The sequence below is a fragment of the Apiospora marii genome, assembly GCF_038362585.1.
Source record: "Apiospora marii strain CBS 49790 chromosome Unknown utg000005l_segment0_segment0, whole genome shotgun sequence".
NCBI classification, from domain to species: Eukaryota; Fungi; Ascomycota; class Sordariomycetes; order Amphisphaeriales; family Apiosporaceae; genus Apiospora; species Apiospora marii.
In genome coordinates, this window is record NW_027117377.1 from 156,018 (window position 1) to 174,424 (window position 18,407).

General features: G+C 56.9%; 11 protein-coding genes across 11 annotated transcripts; 6 read left to right on the forward strand and 5 right to left on the reverse strand.

The window, feature by feature from the left end:
* Positions 1–270: 270 nt before the first annotated feature.
* On the forward strand, positions 271–936 carry PG985_007938 (uncharacterized protein; the record flags this gene model as incomplete). The annotated part of the gene is made up of 1 exon (XM_066827706.1): positions 271–936. One exon carries the CDS (start codon positions 271–273, stop codon positions 934–936), a length of 666 nt encoding a protein of 221 aa, XP_066682618.1.
* A 904-nt stretch (positions 937–1,840) lies between these two features.
* PG985_007939 (uncharacterized protein) lies at positions 1,841–2,713 on the forward strand (the record flags this gene model as incomplete). The annotated part of the gene is made up of 2 exons (XM_066827707.1): positions 1,841–1,990; positions 2,063–2,713. 2 exons carry the CDS (start codon positions 1,841–1,843, stop codon positions 2,711–2,713), a joined length of 801 nt encoding a protein of 266 aa, XP_066682619.1.
* Positions 2,714–3,217: 504 nt separating this feature from the next.
* Positions 3,218–4,074, forward strand: PG985_007940 (cytochrome P450; the record flags this gene model as incomplete). The annotated part of the gene is made up of 2 exons (XM_066827708.1): positions 3,218–3,814; positions 3,883–4,074. The coding sequence occupies 2 exons, from the start codon at positions 3,218–3,220 to the stop codon at positions 4,072–4,074; spliced, it is 789 nt and encodes a 262-aa protein (XP_066682620.1).
* A 1,074-nt stretch (positions 4,075–5,148) lies between these two features.
* PG985_007941 (uncharacterized protein) lies at positions 5,149–6,492 on the forward strand (the record flags this gene model as incomplete). The annotated part of the gene is made up of 2 exons (XM_066827709.1): positions 5,149–5,985; positions 6,046–6,492. The coding sequence occupies 2 exons, from the start codon at positions 5,149–5,151 to the stop codon at positions 6,490–6,492; spliced, it is 1,284 nt and encodes a 427-aa protein (XP_066682621.1).
* Positions 6,493–6,770: 278 nt separating this feature from the next.
* PG985_007942 (uncharacterized protein) lies at positions 6,771–8,175 on the reverse strand (the record flags this gene model as incomplete). Its single annotated transcript, XM_066827710.1, has 2 exons — positions 6,771–7,874; positions 7,930–8,175. 2 exons carry the CDS (start codon positions 8,173–8,175, stop codon positions 6,771–6,773), a joined length of 1,350 nt encoding a protein of 449 aa, XP_066682622.1.
* Positions 8,176–9,093: 918 nt separating this feature from the next.
* PG985_007943 (SET domain-containing protein) lies at positions 9,094–10,176 on the reverse strand (the record flags this gene model as incomplete). The annotated part of the gene is made up of 1 exon (XM_066827711.1): positions 9,094–10,176. The coding sequence occupies one exon, from the start codon at positions 10,174–10,176 to the stop codon at positions 9,094–9,096; it is 1,083 nt and encodes a 360-aa protein (XP_066682623.1).
* A 731-nt stretch (positions 10,177–10,907) lies between these two features.
* PG985_007944 (ribonuclease H-like protein) lies at positions 10,908–11,630 on the forward strand (the record flags this gene model as incomplete). Its single annotated transcript, XM_066827712.1, has 1 exon — positions 10,908–11,630. One exon carries the CDS (start codon positions 10,908–10,910, stop codon positions 11,628–11,630), a length of 723 nt encoding a protein of 240 aa, XP_066682624.1.
* A 181-nt stretch (positions 11,631–11,811) lies between these two features.
* Positions 11,812–12,309, reverse strand: PG985_007945 (uncharacterized protein; the record flags this gene model as incomplete). Its single annotated transcript, XM_066827713.1, has 1 exon — positions 11,812–12,309. One exon carries the CDS (start codon positions 12,307–12,309, stop codon positions 11,812–11,814), a length of 498 nt encoding a protein of 165 aa, XP_066682625.1.
* A 14-nt stretch (positions 12,310–12,323) lies between these two features.
* On the reverse strand, positions 12,324–14,145 carry PG985_007946 (uncharacterized protein; the record flags this gene model as incomplete). Its single annotated transcript, XM_066827714.1, has 4 exons — positions 12,324–12,626; positions 12,693–13,656; positions 13,718–14,025; positions 14,095–14,145. The coding sequence occupies 4 exons, from the start codon at positions 14,143–14,145 to the stop codon at positions 12,324–12,326; spliced, it is 1,626 nt and encodes a 541-aa protein (XP_066682626.1).
* Positions 14,146–16,407: 2,262 nt separating this feature from the next.
* Positions 16,408–17,015, forward strand: PG985_007947 (uncharacterized protein; the record flags this gene model as incomplete). Its single annotated transcript, XM_066827715.1, has 2 exons — positions 16,408–16,422; positions 16,566–17,015. The coding sequence occupies 2 exons, from the start codon at positions 16,408–16,410 to the stop codon at positions 17,013–17,015; spliced, it is 465 nt and encodes a 154-aa protein (XP_066682627.1).
* Positions 17,016–17,165: 150 nt separating this feature from the next.
* On the reverse strand, positions 17,166–18,234 carry PG985_007948 (short-chain dehydrogenase; the record flags this gene model as incomplete). The annotated part of the gene is made up of 2 exons (XM_066827716.1): positions 17,166–17,731; positions 17,808–18,234. 2 exons carry the CDS (start codon positions 18,232–18,234, stop codon positions 17,166–17,168), a joined length of 993 nt encoding a protein of 330 aa, XP_066682628.1.
* Between the last annotated feature and the right edge of the window lie 173 nt (positions 18,235–18,407).

Here is an 18,407-nt window from a genome sequence, read left to right on the forward strand (position 1 = left end):
AGTGCCAACCAACACCACTGAAAAAACTTACTTCATTTCTCCTTTTCAAATTCCTGAAAACGTACGACCATCAACGTCAAGCGGGTAGAGATTGAAAAGAGAACACTTCCAGCCTCCTACAAGTTCTGAAACCCAAAAAGTCCGCCCTACTTCGAAACTAGTCTCCCATTTCGCCGCCTTCCAAACCATCCACCCAGTCAACAGCTCGTCATTTGAATCCCACGAGACTTCTTCTCCCCGGCGCATTTTAACCGGATTGAAACTCACACGATGGCAGACAAATCAAGCAGGACCGAGGTCCCCTGGGCCGCTAAGCACCACTGTTCCTGCGATCACGATCCGCTTCCCCGCCGCGAAGATTCGCTTCTTCGTAGCGAAGACCCCCGGCTGCCGCAATGGCGCTTCATGCGGCTCCCCGAGTGCTACAAGGGGCTCGGTGCGGTCAAGGCCAACAACCCGGACTTCTTCATCACCTACCCCGTCGGCGCAATCACCCAGCCCCCGCCAGTAGAGTGGAGCAAGGCATATTGCACCATCGAGAAGACCGAGTTCACAGGCGCCCTTCTTCGTGCGGAAGCAGATTACATCGTCGTCCGCCCTACCCGTCGAGTCAATGAGGCCGTGCAGAGGGCCGCCAACCCAAGCATCTTTCAGTGGTTGCTGGCACCGCTCATCGAAGCTTGGGAGCTGTGGAAGGACTTTCGGGTGGCCACAGAAGGCCGGAGGGAGGTGCGCCGGGTCCTCGCCCACGAGGCGCAGCTGGATTACCCGAGACGCCCGGATAGCAAGCTGAAGTACTACGCCTGGTTCCGCCGCGACCTGCCCGGCACCGACAGGGCTATGATTGTGAGCTGGCAGCAGGTCCAGAACCCGTCGGAGTTCCACACGGAAGTGAAAGCAGAAGACAGGATTTCTGATATGCCGCGGAAGCTATGACCGAATGGCATAGTTGGGCAGCAGAATACTGCGTGAGACATTCACTCTGTCACGGCGGGCGACCGGTGCTCTGTCCAACTGCACCAGACCCCTCCCCAGTTGGAAAAGGACGGCATTGCCAAGTCAGAGTCATGGCCCTCTGCTTGGGCGTATCGCCGATCACAACACACTCCACCGGATCTGCTGCAACGTTCAAATAGCTGGGACGCTCCCTGGTGATGTTTTTGGCGACCACAGATGTAATCAAGTTGATCTGGGCATGTGCAATAGATATTACCATTTTTGTCCATTCCTCTCATGTGCTTGTGAACGCTTGAACAACAGCGTCTATGAACCGTGTTTCCTTAGCATTTAGATGTCCGAAATGAACTCAAAGAACGCCCGTGCAAGTGAGTAATGACGCGAAACGCGTAGTTATTTGCCAGTTGATGCCCTCTTCTGGATCTGGCTGCTTATTCACTGAAGGGGCTTAGGTACTTATTGGAGTCTAACAAGATTTCTGCCATCCAGCGAAAACCAGATTCGTCACAAGGCTTGTGTAGTGTAGTGGCTATCACTCCAGATTCTGATTAACCATCAATATTCTGGCAACCCCTGTTCGATCCAGGGCACGAGCTAGTTTTTTTGCGCTTTTTTTGTTGGTTGAGAATAGGTAGTGTCGCTCAATTGCATTATTATCATAGGCGTGTTTTTCGTTCTCATTTTTCGCTGCTGCAATTGCGAGTAAGATGCCGGACACTCAATTGTTCAAGGCCAATTCTCATTTGCTCTACGGTGTAGCTCGGTGACAGCTGGTGTGACCCCGCAAAAGCCCCAGTCACCGAGCTCCCAGGTTTCGGGCATCAACACCGCTTCAGCGGCCTCTTGACTTGAGATCAACTCCAGTTTTCAACACAACTTCATGATGGCAAGATTTAGACACGATCCCTTCTCAGAGCTGTCTGTCAGCGGCTCCGACTCCGAGAACGAGGAGCCTGTCGGAGCTGCCCCTGCCAAAAAGCAGGCGACAGTGCAGAGCGCCGATGCGACGTCATCGTCGAGGGGTAACGTCACTGTCAGCAATGCCCTGCCGATTGTGTTACCTTGCTTTTGGGAACCTGCTGACCAATTTCGCAATTGACCACAGCAGTCTCCAAAGGAACCACCGCGCATCTCAGCCTCTGCCGCCAGAGCTTCGAGTGCATGGATAAAGAACTGGCAGGACGCGGGGTACCCCAAGGCGCTGCTCCAGCAGGTCAGCCAATCCCGCAACAACCCGGCGTCGAGCTCCGCCGGCGCCATCGCCGGCCTGGAGAACATTCCCATTCCCAACGCCGTGCACAAGGCCATGGCCCTGGCGACCGGCGGCGGATCCGGTAGCAACGGTGCCGGCCCAGCATCACCCGGGTCGCGCCCCGTCTACCTGGTCACTTATATTCAGCACGGCCAGTACGTCGACTTTGAGCACAAGGTCCTGGGCGCCTACAGCAACATTGCGGCGGCGACGGACCATTTGCTGGGGTACATTCCCTCTTACAACGGCATGACCCACATTCTGGAGATGAAGGACTGGCAGCGCGGCCTGGATACGCATTCCTACCACGGCGGGGTCTTTTGGGATGTGAGTACAGATGGCTGCTTGACCATCGTCCTCAAGGAAGAAAAGGGGACGCAGCGGATCGACTGCATACCCCAGGAAATCCGAGACATGCCGCCACCCACTTTGGAGAAGCCAGTGAGGGGAGGCACTTCTGTGCTTTACCCCGATGTGCCGGACGACTGGGTTTGCGAGTTTTGAGTCAATTCGAATGCATTGCCTACTCTATTAAAAACCCAAAGCGATCAGACGTCAATAGATAGACTATATACTGTCTTTTTCATTCATCACGGTGATCGAATCGTGTCAGAACGAGTGTTGATGCTGTTCGAGGGGCTTCGGGCTTTCGGCAGGCCGCCCGCAGCCCGTGTCGAGACGACAACCCCACCATCAGCCGACTGCCCCTCATCCCGCAATAAAGTGCCATGCAGGTACTACTTTTCCCGGGCCAGCTATGATGTAAAGGATGAGACAGGTTGCAACATTCGTCTCCTCCGACGTTTGCCCAATTACTTCCCGTTCTTTTCTCTCAAGTTTTCCAGAAACCCGTTCATGTTCTCATGCAGATTCTTTTCCCCAGCCCCAACTAAAGCAATTGCAGCGTTCAATTCACTTCCCAAGCCAGTCTCCACCACTTACCGGAGTTTCCGGCCAACTTCAGCAGTCACACCCCGCACCTTCACTTCACCCTTCACCACCACCACCATGTCGGCCGCCAAGCGCCAGAAGACCTCCAAGGACGGCGTTCCTTACGAGCTCATCTACTGGCCCGGCATCCCCGGCCGCGGCGAGCACATCCGCCTCGCTCTCGAGGAGGGCGGCGCCACCTACACCGACACCGCCCAGCCCGGCCAGGGAGGCGCCGACCCGGTGCTGTCCATGATCGGCGAATCCAACAAAGGCGACGACGCGAACCCGCCGTACCTGGCGCCGCCCATGCTGCGCCACGGCGACCTGGTCATCAGTCAGACGCCCAACATCCTCATGTACCTAGCGCCGCGCCTGGGCCTGGCCCCTTCTGCCGACGAAGACGAGGACGCCATCTACCGGCTCAACGCCCTCGTGCTGACCGCCCTCGACGGCCTCTCCAACGAGGCCCACGACTGCCACCACCCCATCGCCGTGGGGCTCTACTACGAGGACCAGAAGGAGGAGAGCCTGCGCCGGACCCGGGACTACGTCGCGAACCGCCTGCCCAAGTTCCTGGGGTACTTTGAGAGGGTCCTCCAGGGCCAGGCCAGCGGCGAGGGGCCCTGGCTGTACGGGGGCCGCCTGACGTACGCAGATCTGGTTCTGTTCCATGTGAGTTGACCTACTACCCTGTTTGGAATGACTCGAGAACCCATGACGGGCTAACAAAACGTGTCTAGTGCGTCGACGGCCTCAAGTTCATGTTCCCCAAGGCCATGAAGCTCATGGAGAAGGAGCACAAGGGCGTGTTTGCGCTGTACGAGGCGGTCAAGGCGCGGCCCAAGATCCAGGCGTACCTCGCCAGCGACCGCAGGCAGCCGTACTCACAGGGTATCTACCGACACTACGACGAGCTGGATGTCACTGAGTAGGTGCGTCGCGCATGTGTAAGTAGATAGTAAATATGAAGACCGTCAATCCTTTCCCAATAGAACAGATGTTCAGCAGCTGCCCGGTGTATCGGGATCGAGAGGGACCATCTGGGGCGGTAGTGGGGTAGTTGTCGATGTCGTGAACGGACGATTGAACCCCCGTCCTCCACCGCGTTGTAGAGAGGGGCTGCGTGGCAATCAATTGCAACCCACCTTTGGCTCGCGACACGCGTTGAGCGGCCATTCTGGAAGTCACATTCGCCATCCATGCGACTCCAGGCATTCCCAATCAACTCAACTACTACCATTATCTGTCGCTGTCTCCTTTTTATTTCCCCTCTCTTTCTGGACAATACCTTTTGGCTACTCCGTACTGAGCTTCGCATTTCAGCAAGGCGCGATGGACCTCCAGCGGATGCCGAATGAAGTTCTCCGTATGATCGTTAGCCAGGTAATGGCTCGTCCGAATCCATTCAATGCGACAAGTTACCCCGGCTAACACAGTACGCGATCTAGCTGACGAGCAAGAGAGACCTCACGACCCTTTGCCTGGTGTCAAAAACCATCAACGCTGCGGCGTGGCCTATTCTGTATCAATCTATCAGCCTCGGCCCCGAGGGAATTTTGTATCCCGACGATGTCTCTCACCCAATTCTAGCATGTTTCGACCCAGGAAGACTCATCCAAGCTTGTGTGAGGGGTCGCCTCCATGCTACCCAGTCTTTGGTCATCAGAGCTCCATTCTGTGAAGATAGCCATCGTGGTGCGTCTGAACGCTGCTATCACATTTTGGGGGCGCAGGGGCAGCGTATCGAAAACCAGATAGCGATCAATCTCCTCACGGTGCTCCAAGCTTGCCAAAAGAACCGGTTACGGAGTTTCAGGTGGGCAGCCCGATAACCACTCGACTTGTCTGCTTGTTGTTTGACTCACTATTATCGCAGTTGGGAAGCGGGCGTCTGCCCTCCTCAGGCCATCCTCGGCCCCTTGGGTTACCTGGCTGAAAACCAACAGGAGCTTGCATCCATCCGACTCATCACGTACGGGAACTGTACCAAGACACTGGGCGAGGATATGGTGCATCACCCTGGCGTCCCCTCCCTTGCGCTCCGGAGCTTTCCGGCCCTAAAGGAGCTTTCCTGGGCTGGCCTGTCTACGCATGAGTACGATTCTTTGGCGCCAGCGCTTCGGCAGTGCGCACCCCGACTTACGAAGCTGGAGCTCGACCCGGAGTGGCATGAGTATCTGACCGAGGATTATATGATAGGGTCTAGACCTCGCAGGACTCTACCATTCTTCTCCAAGAAAGTGCTTCGGCTGCACCGTCCGGGGAGCCTCGTGTTTCCTGCTCTCAAGACCCTTTCTCTATCCAACGTCGACCTCAATTCACACAATTTCGCCATCGCTCGCTCCATCGACTTTGCCAACCTCGAGAATCTCCAGTTGCGCTTCTGCCCCGGCACCGAGCGCGTCCTCCAGCATCTGGCCGCGTCTGGATCCAGCAAGCTGCGAACTTTGGAGATCAATCTTGTTTATTCTTATTCGCCACTCCCTGCAAAGGAGCAACAGACGATCTGGATCGCCTTCCTGGAGAGTTTCGAGGGCCTGGAGGAGCTGTACATCAACATTTCGAATGAGGCCGCCGGGCTGACGACGGGCGTCTGGCGTGCTGTAGGTCGCCATCGCAAGACGCTCCGGCAGTTCGGTTACCACCAACGACAACACTTCACGGGTGCATACGGGAATGGGGAATTGCAAGAGGAAGCGTTTGGAGAGAATGGCGTTTCTGCCGTCGACGCTTTGAACGTGGGATTGTCCGAGACGGCCGATCTTGAGGGCGATGGGTCGAACAACCCCCTTTGCCAGTTGGACCTTCGCGGTTTGGGCCTGGGGTGCTCGCCCAAGTTGATGGTAAGCGTTTGAAGCATACCCCCAACCCCTCACGCTCACTTGTCTAACGTGCCGTCACAGATGCCGATAGTCTCCCCCTTCTGCCATAAGAGCTCGCTGCAACTGCTGCATATGAGACGCTCGGGTCTTGACTCCATTCTCGAAGATCCCGATGACAGCCCCATCCCTCTGCCCATCTATAAGACCGAGGACGTCATTCGCTCGGAGCTGCATCCCTTTTTGCAATGGGTCTTTGGACCGCGCGGCATCCGCTCCCTACAATTATTCGTCTACGGCGACTTCTCCCATGGAGGCCGCTATCGGCGATACTGGAAGGTCATGTGCCGCAATGAGACGCCCGAGGCGGCGGCGGCGGCTGGAGACGCGGAAACTCGATTCTATCGCGAGGTGACGGAGGACGACCAAGGCCTTTGGGGTTTACTGAAAGAACATGAGGGACTCGTCTCGGCATTGCCAAATGATGGCCTGTTCGGCGGATACCACCCAGACCCTGGTGGCGCCCAATGACTGCGCACCGAGTCGGCAAAGGTCTTGATGGTGGCAAAGTGTGTATATAACTATCACAGGCTAAGGCAATCAAGGATGTTCACTTTTCGAGGAGACCATTGAAAATACAATATTGAAGCCAAGAGGATGGAGCGAGAACACTTTCTTCTTATATATCTGTCTTTCTTTCTTGTAATAGCGCGAACGAGCAAGTTCTAAATGTGCTTCTTTACCCAAACAATGCAAAACAAAAAACAAGACAAAAACACTTACCCTACAGTATACGAAAAAGGACTTACTCACTTAGGAGGCTTGTGAGGCTCAGGCTGGGCGTCGCACAAGCAGTCCATGTCCCTGAAATAATCGGCACCGTACGAGATGAAGATCTGCTCGCCGGGGCCGATCTCCCGGGCCGTCTGGAAGCGCAGCACGCGCCGGCCCCCGATGACGACGGCCATGCACTTGGCGTTGGGCCGGCAGTGGTGGTTGACGAAGCGGGTGTGGTTGCCCGCGAGGCGCGCGTCGACCCGCATGACGCCGTCCCACCCGAAGACGTACGTCGGGTCCTCGATGGCGCTCCCCCGGCCCTCGTAGGGGACGAGCTCGCCGAGGTACTCGCCCAGGCAGCACAGGGTGGGGAGCGTCTTGCCCGGCCGCACGTAGAGGCCGAGGCCCATGGCGTCGCCGGTCTCCCGGATCTCGACGCGATCCTCCGACTCCTTCGCGTAGGTCCTCCGCCACTCCTTGTAGCAATACTCCCCCCTGCACCGTTCGGGCCAAGAGCCGCAGACTTGGCACAAGTCTCCCGCGTCTTCCGTGAGGCCGTTGCCCAGCACCGCCGCAATGGCCAGTTCGTCCTCGGTAGGCGGCGGCGGCGCCGGCTCGTCATCGTCCGGTATGGCCACCGCGGCCGCCTTCTCCTGCCTCCTGGCCTCCTCGGCCGCCGCCTTCTCCTGCAGCGCCTTGATGCGGCTCGATCGTCGCACGGCCGGGGCGGGCGGCGGCGGCGGCGGCGCGGGCGGAGTAGGCCGGCGCAGCTTTCGGGCTGCCCATCGCGTCCGCTTAATGGTGTGCTCCGTGACGAACCGGGGCGGTTGTTTGTCGCGGGCGCCCACCTTCACGTTTCGGCGCTGCGCGTCCTTGTACCAGAAGTAGGTTGGGTCGAGTTCTGGGGTCTTGGGCCGGCTGCTTCCTTCTCCATTGTCGGGCGCCTCCGGCTGGACGGGAGCGGGCTGGGCGGACGTGGATTGTACTGGCGGAGGCGGGGTTTGTACGGGAGGGGTCTGTACGGGAGGGGATTGTACAGGAGGGGATTGTACGGGAGGGGATTGTACGGGAGGGGATTTTACGGGAGGGGACTGTACAACTGGGGCCTTTACGGGCGGGAGTTGCACGACCGGGGCCTGTACGGGTGGGACCTGAGCGGGCTTGGGATGCACGGGGGGGCGCGGGATGTACAGGTGCGGGCTGTACGGGAGGGGCCTGTACGGGCTTGGGAAGCAAGGGCGTGGGCAGTGCGGCTGCAGCCGTGGGAAGTAGGGGTACGGGCCAAGGTAGTTCAGGCGAGGGCTGTCCGAGAGAGGGCTGCTTAGGCGCGGGCTGCTTGGCCGCGGGCCGTTTGGCTGCGGGCTGTCCGGGAGGCTGTCCAGCCGCGGGCCTTTTGGCCGAGGAGCTTTTGCCTGGGGTTTTAGGAGGTCCCGCCATTGTTTTGATGGTTTCTTGTACACACTTTATGTGTTCCTTTGCGTCTGGGCAGTAAGATACCTGGAACCGAACCGAGTTCCAATGTCGTAGCTGCGAAAAAGGGGTATCAAATCGTGTGTCAACTTCTTACCTGTTCGATACTTTCAAATTGTCAAAGCTGATGCCTGGTTTGACGAATGCAACGGAGAGATTGGACTTCTTATAGTAAACCCCTACTCGCTATTGCTTCTGAAACTATCACTTTGAGCATCGTCGACAATGCCTCGACAGACAATGGCTTGTGTTGCAATTGAAACGTATAACAATATGGTGAGTGGGGTTTACCTAAACAAGGCCATTGTGAATAGCAAGCCATGCTTTGGTCAATAGGGCTTATAGTCTGGAGATAAAGGAGCCTAGTCGCGCTTCTTGTCCCTCGCCCTTTGACTAATTCAACAATGAAAACAAGCGCTGCAAGAAATCACCGTGTCTGCCAAGTCCTAGGATGCAGGGAACCATGAAGCAGCCAACGTCTAGCCAATGCCAATACCGCTCAGATAAATGCCATCGAGACACGTCAGGAAACATAGGTGTAAGTTTTCGTATGACCGGACGGCATAATCTGGTGGGAGCAGCGTTTTCGCCATCAAGGGAATAGGTATATGAGACGTGGATAAGTTGCCTGACACCCAAGAACAGAGCAAGACTAGGAGCAGCTAATAAGCTTCCTTTCAGTACAATACACAGTGTTTTCGTGGGATGAGAGCTTTCGCTATCAAGTGGTCATATAGAGGGAAAGGCTACTAGGGTATCGAGTTCATCTACAAACCCGGCCAATGAGACCATAAATATCTTATATTGTATCTCTTTTATTACCAACTAAACACTAAAAAACAAGATAAAACAGTTACGCTATACTCTATACGAAAAGGCCCTGACTTACCTTACAGGCCTGTGAGGCCCCGCCTCGGCGTCGCACAGGCACCTTCTATTCTGAAAGTAGCCGGCGCCGTACGAGACGAAGATCTGCTCCCCGGCGCGCAGCTGGCGGCGCGCCCGGAAGATGACCATGTGCCGGCGGCCGATGACGACGTGGCGGGCGATGGCGTTGGGCCGGCAGTGGTGGTTAACGAAGCGCGTGTAGTTGCCATGGACGCGCGCGTCGATCTGCGCAATCGCCGCGTACCTGCTGTTGTTGGCGTCGTTGGCGCTCTTGTTGGCCGCCGCCTTCTTTGCGTTGTTGGGCGGGCTCTCGCCGCCCAGGTTGAACGTGTACGACGGGTCGGGGATGCCGCTGCCGCGGCCCGACGCCGGGACCAGCTCGCCCAGGTACTCGCCCAGGCACTCGCCGGGGTCCAGCGTGTGGCCCGGCTTCACGTACAGGCCGAAGCCCATGGGGCCGAGGGTCTGGCGCACCTCGACGCTGCGCGCGGCGTCCCGGGCGTCGGTGCGCAGGAACTCGGCGTAGCACGCCTCCCCGTCGCACTGGTCGGGGAACAGCTGGCAGACCTCGCACGTGAACCCGTCTATGTTGTAGCTGAGCACGGCCTGGACGTCGAGCGTGGACTGGCTGGGGAGTACCGGGCCCGCCGGGACCGGCACCAGGGCCGCCTGGGCCGCCTGTATCTGGGCCGCTTGCTGCTGGCCCGCCGCGAACACCTGCGCTTGGGCCGCTTGGCCCTGCGCCGCCTGGGCTACCTGTGCTTGGGCCGCCGCGTGGCCCGCCTGGGCCACCGCCGCCGCGGGCGCACCGACTGCTTGCGCGGCGACGCGCGCCGACCGCCGGGGCGCACTTCCGTCGGCTTGGAGGGGCGCAGGCCGAGGAGGCGGCGGGGGCCGGTACAGTCGATATCCGGGCCACCTACCCCGTGAGATAACGTGGTCCGTGACAAATATCGGCTTTTCCGAGTTGGCTCCCGTATTTCTGCCCACCAACTTCTTCTTGCGATTCGCGAGCCTGTACTCAAATCGCCTCTTGAGGCCGACCGGATGGGGGTTAATGGGAGCCCTGAGGTTGTTCATTGTCTCTAGTTGTTCGCTTACACAAGTCTCTAGGTAATACTTTACCCAGCACCGAGCCAAACGATCGAGTAAAAGGGGTACCGGCTCGTTTGCTTACCTCTCTCTTTTTCTGGTGACAAGCTGTTCGAGCCAATGCCTGCCTTGGGCAATATGGATGACAGGGTGCTTTTCTTCTTATAAACAGTCCCTGCTCACAATTGTTTCACTAGCTATATTTTGACCGGTCTCGGCATTGAGCCGAAAGGGTTTGAGTCGTAACTAAAACTACTTAAACAAGGCCATTGTGAACAGCGGGCCATAAAGAAGAACAATACTGCTTCGTATCTCTCTCCCTTTGATATGTTCCAACAATGAAACATAAAACATCAACAAGATAATATTCTGGCTAGTCACTCGTTTCGGTCATACAAATTGATATTGGAGAGCACACTGTTCTTGAAAGTCAGCATCTGACTTAAATCGCCCCTGAAGGAAGTAACATCAGCTTTTGATTGAACTGGCACCAATACGACTACTTAGTGAAAACGTAAATACAATTTCGCGCCTGACTGGTTCTGAAATCTACCCAGCGACGTTTGCTGGAGAAACGTTACACAGACGTACCAACCCATATTTAAACACTCGTTTCCGTTTGCAGAAAATATTTCCTACCAGCCCTCCCACCCCGTCGACATTTTGCATTGCAGTTCCCACCAGTCGTTGATGCAAACTCATACAAGAAACCCCCAGTCATGGCTACTCCATTTGATCCGGAGAAACAGCTGGGGAGGGTCTTGAGCTACTATGAGGCGAAATCAATGGCCAACGACCCCTACTACTCCGTCGTCGTGGCCGTCGACGGCGCCTGCCGCAACAACGGCCAACCTAGCGCGCGAGCGGCCCTCGGCGTCTTCTTTCGCAGATGCCGCCAGTGGAACAAGTCCGAGATCCTCCCAAGAGCCGACGCGACCTCCCAGCGGGCGGAGCTGTGCGCGGCCCTGCGCGCCCTCCAGACTGTCCGTGACGTCGTCGCCCACGAGCCCGACTACTCCGTATTAAAGCGGGTCATCCTCAAGACCGACTCGAACTACCTGGTATCCAATATGACTCAGTGGACCCTCCGCTGGTATGACAACGGATTCACGACGGCGCGAGGACTACCGGTGGCAAACCGAGACTTGTTCGAACAACTTGCCGCCTGCATCCTCCATCTGGAAACGAACAAGGGCATCGAAGTCCTGTTCTGGCACGTCCGCCGCGAGCAAAACCGAGACGCCGACCGGTTGGCGAACGTGGCTCTCGACGCCGGCCCCGATGCCTCGTCCATCTGGGACTTTCGAATCGAGCCGCAGCCACGTCGACAGGATGCGGAAGAGTGCTCATTGATACTCAACGATCTGCGAGTCGCGCTCGAAAGAGTGACGTGCCTCGATGTTATGGACGTTCAGATCAAGGCGGAGATTGACAGGGATTAGAGGGATGCTCGACGTGTTGAAAACATTGATATCGATGGCATTAGAACGAGAAGAAGTTTTATTGAATCGGGATTGGTTTTTGTTTGTGATGAGAAAAGGGGTAATTACTGAGCTGGATCTGCGTACTTGAACTCGGTCACTCGTTTATTGGACTACTTTTCCCCAACACGCGCCCTGTTTCTTAGGAGCGGTTGGGTTTCTGTGCACCAAAAAGAGTGTCGACAGGGCATGCCGTGACAAAGTCATGTTCCTCTTCCAGCAAGTTCAGAACATCCCGATCCTCCTTGGTCACTTCCCGATAATACAGCCGGGGCTCCGTTTCCCGCCCACCATCCCCATCTTGTTCTTGTTCTTGTTCTTCCGGGGTCTCGTTCCGGCAAATGATCCTGCAGTGGTCCTTGAACCGCCCGTCGAAGGAGAAGTCGCCGTAGTGAAAGAGGCGGAGGGAGCGGACGCCCCGCGGCCCAAACACCCACTGCAGGAACTTGTGCAAGTCCTCTTCGAACCGGACATAGTCGGCCTGGATCTGCCCCAGCTTCCCAGGGCGATCATACAGGTCCACCAACGGCTCTGACTCGGCCAGATCATTCTTCCAGATATTTTTATTCGCTGCGTCATTGTCCCAAGCGGAATGACCGGACAGCGGCGGCGGCCTGCCGAATCCGAATGGATCCGGCATGAGACAAACCCCTTTCATAGAAGGGACAAAATCTGCCGCAGTAAAAGACCCGCTCGGCCCTTTTCCATCGTCAGACTGGCCTGCATGCTCCCCTCACTACCACTGGATTCGTCGGACTGCTCGTCGTCAAACTCCCAATCGGATTCAGAGCCGCAAAGATCCAAGGGCATCTGCTCCTGGCGCTCGGATGGCGATCCTTTCTTGTCGGAACACGCATCCTTCCAGATCTGCGCCATCCGCGCAAACTCGGGTCCCGACCGTCTCATATGCAGGAGTTGAAGCGAAGACTTCTTGCAATAGGACGCAACGATCCGTTTCTGTCAAATTTGGGCGCGTCAGTCAAATCAGCCATAGACTCACTCAGCCGACTGTCTTTGTGATACGCCGGGGAAACAAAGGCTCACCATCCATTTCGGCGAGCATCCGAGACCGAGAGACTGAAGATCCAGTCTTCCAAGCGGATTTCCTCCCGATTCCTTCCCCAAGTCGGACCGGCGCAAACAGAGGTCGGGCTGATCCCACGGCTTCCACCTCCCCGGCGCCTCTCCCACCTCCCCGTCCTTGGACCTCTGGTGATAGACAAGCCGCCGTAGCGACTGGCGGTGGTGCGCGGCGGCGGCGCGCCAGATCTGCGCCGTCGCGTCCCCGGTCCGCGGCATGGCGAGGGACAGGTCCCGCAGCCCTGCGAAGCTCTGCAGGAAGGGGACGACGCACGTCGAAAGTGCGACGTCGTGCATTTGCAGCGTGAAGGACCGCAGGTTCGCGAGCCGGCGGGGAGAGGAGGAGGAGGAGGAGGCGGCCAGGCGGGCCAGGAGCAGATCGCTGTTGGGGCACGACCGGAGCTCGAGGCGTTCGAGGCGGGCAAGGTCGACGGAGGCCAGGAGCCCCTGCACGTCGCGAGGAGCCTGGAAGTCGACTTCGCACAGTCGGAGGTCGCGGAGGGCGGGGAGCGACAGCGGCACCGGCCGCTGCAGCCTGAACAGCTTGGACAAGAGGGAGTGGTATTGGGATTCATCGTCAGAATCATCCTGACTCAGGCCGGGGTTGGTCGGAGCCCGCGGCAGATTGTAATAAGTGAAGTCGAGATCCAGCATCTCCATTTGGGGAGCTACGCCGGCCAGCGCATCGCTCAGGCTGTACACGTCATCGCCAATTACGCCCGCCCACGAAAGCTGTTTCAGGTTGGCAAAGGCTTGCAGGTCGAGCCCGTCAAACGTGGCCCCGTGCTTTGTTCTGTTGCAACGGGGATCCGTAAAGAGCCGGATGGATTCGAGGCTTTTCTGGTGAGTGTTCAGATGGCCTTCCTTGCCGAGTATCGTAGCTGGCACGCATGCCATCGAGTCCCAACTGCCGAGAGTCAGTTTCTTTGAACTATGGGTTTTCGATTCGTCGTCCAGGCAGCACTGACGTGAACTCGAGCAATTTCCCGTCCGGGCACGCCGCGATGATCGGTAGAACATTGCCGGCTACGCCATCCTCAAGAGCCTTGGCTTTGTTCTTATTGAACGGCAAGGCGACATGAAAACAGCCATTGCCCAGCCCCGCCTTGGACGCCAGAGACCGGGTGTGGCAAAGGTTCCCCTTTTCGCGCGCCGTGTCGATCTCTTTGGCAACGTAGTCCGTGAGGGTGATGGATCTGTATAGCGCAGGCAGCCCCGCGGCGTGGAACCGTTTCGAGACCAAGCCGAAGCTAGTCAAGTCCTTTTGGCTCGTCAACTAGATATAGGCGTTAGCAATCTTGGCTCCTCCAAACGGAGAGCTTGGAAGAAAAGCCGGAGACCTCACCCCATCGGCAACCCTGGCGAGAAGCTCGTGTGGCAGTTCCTGGAAACCCATCTTGGGTCGGGTTTGAAGAATCTCATTTTTACCCACTGTTCCAAAAGAGACGAGCTGGGCCAAAATACAGGAAATCGGTGACTCGAGATATTAAAAAGTAGCCCTATTTCTGCTGGGATCATGACTCGTAGCGAGTACCGCTCTGGTGGGCCCGCCGTGTCGGAACATTTTCGGTCCATCCCGTCCGAGTGGCCCCTTTTACCAGGATGAGAGTGGCAATCTACGGCCTTTGCGAGTAACGAATTTGCTTATTGCTGTCTAATATTCTAAGAGGCTAGTTGATTTGTTACTGAGGAGAGGAAACAGCCTCGGGCAGTTTTTGTTTAGTCATTGGAGACGCCAGTCCCGGATCAACACAGCTAGGTACACATTTTTGAGGAATATCGCGTCTTGGGTAGTTTCTCATAGTAAACTTCCACTTGAGTCCAGCTTGAAATGGTTCAAACGCCAAGCGGCCGTGTGAACAAACCGCCTTGACTATTCCATTTCCCCCAGGGAATAACAACGGAATTAGCTTATTCTACTGGCATAATAGGTGTTCTGTAGACCTGATTGTTCTTCAGGAGACTTCACCGGTGAATTCTCGCAGGAGTTTGACGCTAGCTGCGAGTGTAAAAGGTTGATTCGACGTCTGGACTCGCTACACAAGTCAGGTGATTCGAGTCGGCCGCACGCGTGGTGCGTAAACGCCACCCGGGCACCACAGATGTACCCCTGATACAGCATGGACTGCCGCCCCGGTTGCGATCCCACCTCCAGTTCCCCCAACCCAAAGGCGAGCCAATGCAGATATCGGCTTGGACCCGATGCCGATGAAAAGCGATACAAACCGCCCCGATGTATCATGCGGCGATGATCAAGCCTGCCAGAGAGATTGCTTCACCGAAAAGCCCTCTTCCGATGAATAGCAATCATTGGGCAAACAGTCGGATGCGGGATCCGACACGAGTGGACCAGCGTGTTTTCTGACAGGTAACATAAGCTATCTGTCAAATGTCTCGGAAAGGAGTCGAACATCATTGCTAGACTCTACCATCATGCTTTTGTTTTCTTTTTTTTTCCTTATGTCATGTTTTCTCTGGACAATACCTGCGACTCGGGCGAGATAAGGCTCTCATGCACGCCCGTCCCGCTTCTGCAGACGATGTAACACAGGGTACACCCGCCAAAACGGAAAGGCGGGGTCGGTAATTGCAGGTCAGCCTATGTGACGAGTCAACCCATGGTCAGGCTCCCAGGTCCCCGCGAGAGTGGCCGGTTGGGCCGCCAGGACTGTTGCTGGGTTCGTGCAGGCATTTATGCACATTGATCGCAGAAAGAAGCTGCAACTATAACATCTCGCATTAATCTCCCTTTTTGATACCAAGAACCCGGATCCTGGGTTAGATTTACCCATGCCGAGCGGGTACTGACAGGTTCCCGGACGAGAACTGAGGGGAAGCGGGTGCACTTGCCCATTGATAGGCCCCTTCGATGCTACGTTCTGCCAATCCCTCGACTCCGACAAATTGGTTGAAGACACACACGACAGCGCGATTGGCCATCCTTGTGTGTCCGATAACAATGGCTTCGCAACTAGAGATATCATAAATCGCCGTAGCACGAAAAAGCAAAGTCTGAGTTGCCCTGTCAAATTTGACCAGGGCAATGGCCACGTGCCCAAAAACCCTCCCGTATTCTGTTCAATCGCTCTACATGCTATTCCGGGAGTCTATGTTGCCTGCCGGGAATAACCACTGCGTAATTTCGAGTAAGACGCGGGTCGCCCGTGGCAGCCAGCTATGGGGTGGTAATTGCGACATCAGACCAGGATGGCTACCCGGCACATGTACGCCCCGTATCTAAAGGCGCATACTGCTACCCATCCAGTGGTAAGCCAAAGTCACAAAACCCGAAGTGATGGTTCGGTGAGGCGTGCAAGTGCATGCAGCGTTGCGTCGCGTCTCCAAAAGTGCGACAAGTCCCCCACACTGGGACATGTGCATGGAGAAGAACCAACAGATACGACGTGAGCACTCTACTGGCAATTTCAAGCCGTGAAGAAGTAGCTGAGGAAACTGACAGCTCAAAACTTCAAGGAATGGAACGGCATCGACCTTGAGATGAAGGCTAGGGCTCGGTTTCATGGCGATCGAATGCCGAAACCACTCCAGGTCTATAAAAGGGGCGAGATGGACTCCTGTACCCCGAAATAGATTTGGGGCAAGCTACGCCACAGGTTCTCGTACCTCCGCGCTTTCTTATCAGTTAGAAAACTACGAGATGTCAGAAAGAGCGGTATGTTGGCTCACTGTCTTGCATGCAACCCACCGTTACTAACCAAGCCTGTCTTGAAGAACTCCCGAGACAGACACTCCCGGCGTCACCAACGACACCGGCCAAGACACCATACCAACACCAGAACTGCATCGGGTTCCCAGAATGCCGTGGCCAATGACCAGGCGGTCCAAAATCAAGCCAACATTGCGAGTTCGAACGACGCGTCCGCTGCGCACACTTCCATGCCACAGACCCCTTCCAACCTTTCCTACTCCACAACAGCCCCTTGGATGGTGGACCCGGCGATTACGAACAACGGCCTTGGCTCCCAACACGCTTCGAGTCTACAGTACTTGTCGGCGCCAGATGGGAACTCAAACGTGTGGACAGATGCCACAGCGGACCCCAATCATCAAATCGGTTACAGCTACGGACAGAATGATCAGGCCCAGTGGTCCGCCCTCAACAACTACGCCAACGCACCCCCCAGGGATGACGCATGGTCGCCCTGGGTCATAACGGTTCAAGATGAGGGCGGGAACAGGGGAGTGGGAGAAGGCGAAGACGATAATGGCAAGGAACACGAAGGCTCAAGTCAAAATGGTGTTTAAAAAGGTTTCTTTCAAGTTATAGCCTCAGCAGTAGGATTCAAAAGAAGCGAGTTTTCCATGTTCCCAAAATGTACCTACCCAGTCCCTAAATTTTCAATATTACATGTACGGCAATTATATTACCATAGCCTGAGTCCACTGTTACCCAGGTCACCTGAACTCCTCAAACCGTCTCCGAACCTCCTCATCCCCACCGCTCAAGAACCCCACCGTCCACCGCCAAAGATCCTCCTGCTTCTCAACACCATAACTATCCCGACTGGACCGAATCTCCCGGCGCCCCTCAAAGTACTTCCCCGACACGCCCCGAATCACCCCCTCGCCGTCGTCGTCGTCCCCGACCGCGAGCCACGCCAGCGCCGCCCCCGACACCGCCGGCGGGTGGACATTGGGCGTGCGCGCCAGCACGCGCAGCAGCGGGATCGCGTGCGGCAGGACCCGCGTGAACAGGAACCGCGCCGCCGCGCCCGCCTCGCGCCCCAGCCCCGTCCCCGGCATCAGCCCGGGGTCCATGGCCGTCACCGTGATTCCCCGCTCGGGAACTCGCTCGGCCAGGCGCCGCGCCAGGGCGTAGGTCCAGAGCACGTTGCACAGCTTGCTGGTCGCGTAGCGCTGGCGGCCGCTGTGCGACGCGGCGAGCTCGGGGGTCGGGTGGGCGAGGGCGGCGGCGGTGTCGTAGAGGGGTGGGGGCATGCCGGTGAGCTGCTCCGGGTCGTCTGCGGGTTCGGAAGGTTAGTCGGGGGTCTTGATAAAAGGGTGTATAGAGTAAGCGAATACTGATGCGATACTTACGGGTCCCGCTGGATGTAACCACAACCCGCGCCCCGTCTGCCAAGTACGGAAACAGCAAATGAAACAACAACGCATGCCCGACGTGGTTGATGCCAAACGTGGCCTCGAGGCCGTCTACCGTCGTCTTCACCTCGCCGGGGAACTGCAGGCCCGCGTTCAGCACGAGCGCCCGGATGGGCGGGCGCTGTGCCTCCGCAAAGTCCTCGGCATAGGTGCGGACCTTGGCCAGATCCCCGAGATCGAGGGCCGTGTAAACGACGTTGGACTGGCCCAGCGCCTGGTTGATGGAGGCCGCGGCCTGCTCCTTGTCGGAGCGCGACGAGATGATGACCTGGCTGTCCGGGCACGCGCGCGCGATATCGAGGGCGGCGTGATAGCCCAGGCCCGAGGTGCCGCCAGTGACGATGATGGTGCTCTTGTAAGCCATTGAGGCCAGGGGGCAAATATCTGCTGAGGCGTGTTGGTGATTGAACGGGGAGTCTGCAATGGTGGAATATTCTAAAAGTGGCCAAAAGCAATCGGGACTTCTCATATTATGTTCTTCTCGGTATGGTCATAGGTAAAAGGCCAAGCTCTACAGGTGGTCTATCTTTTCTTATA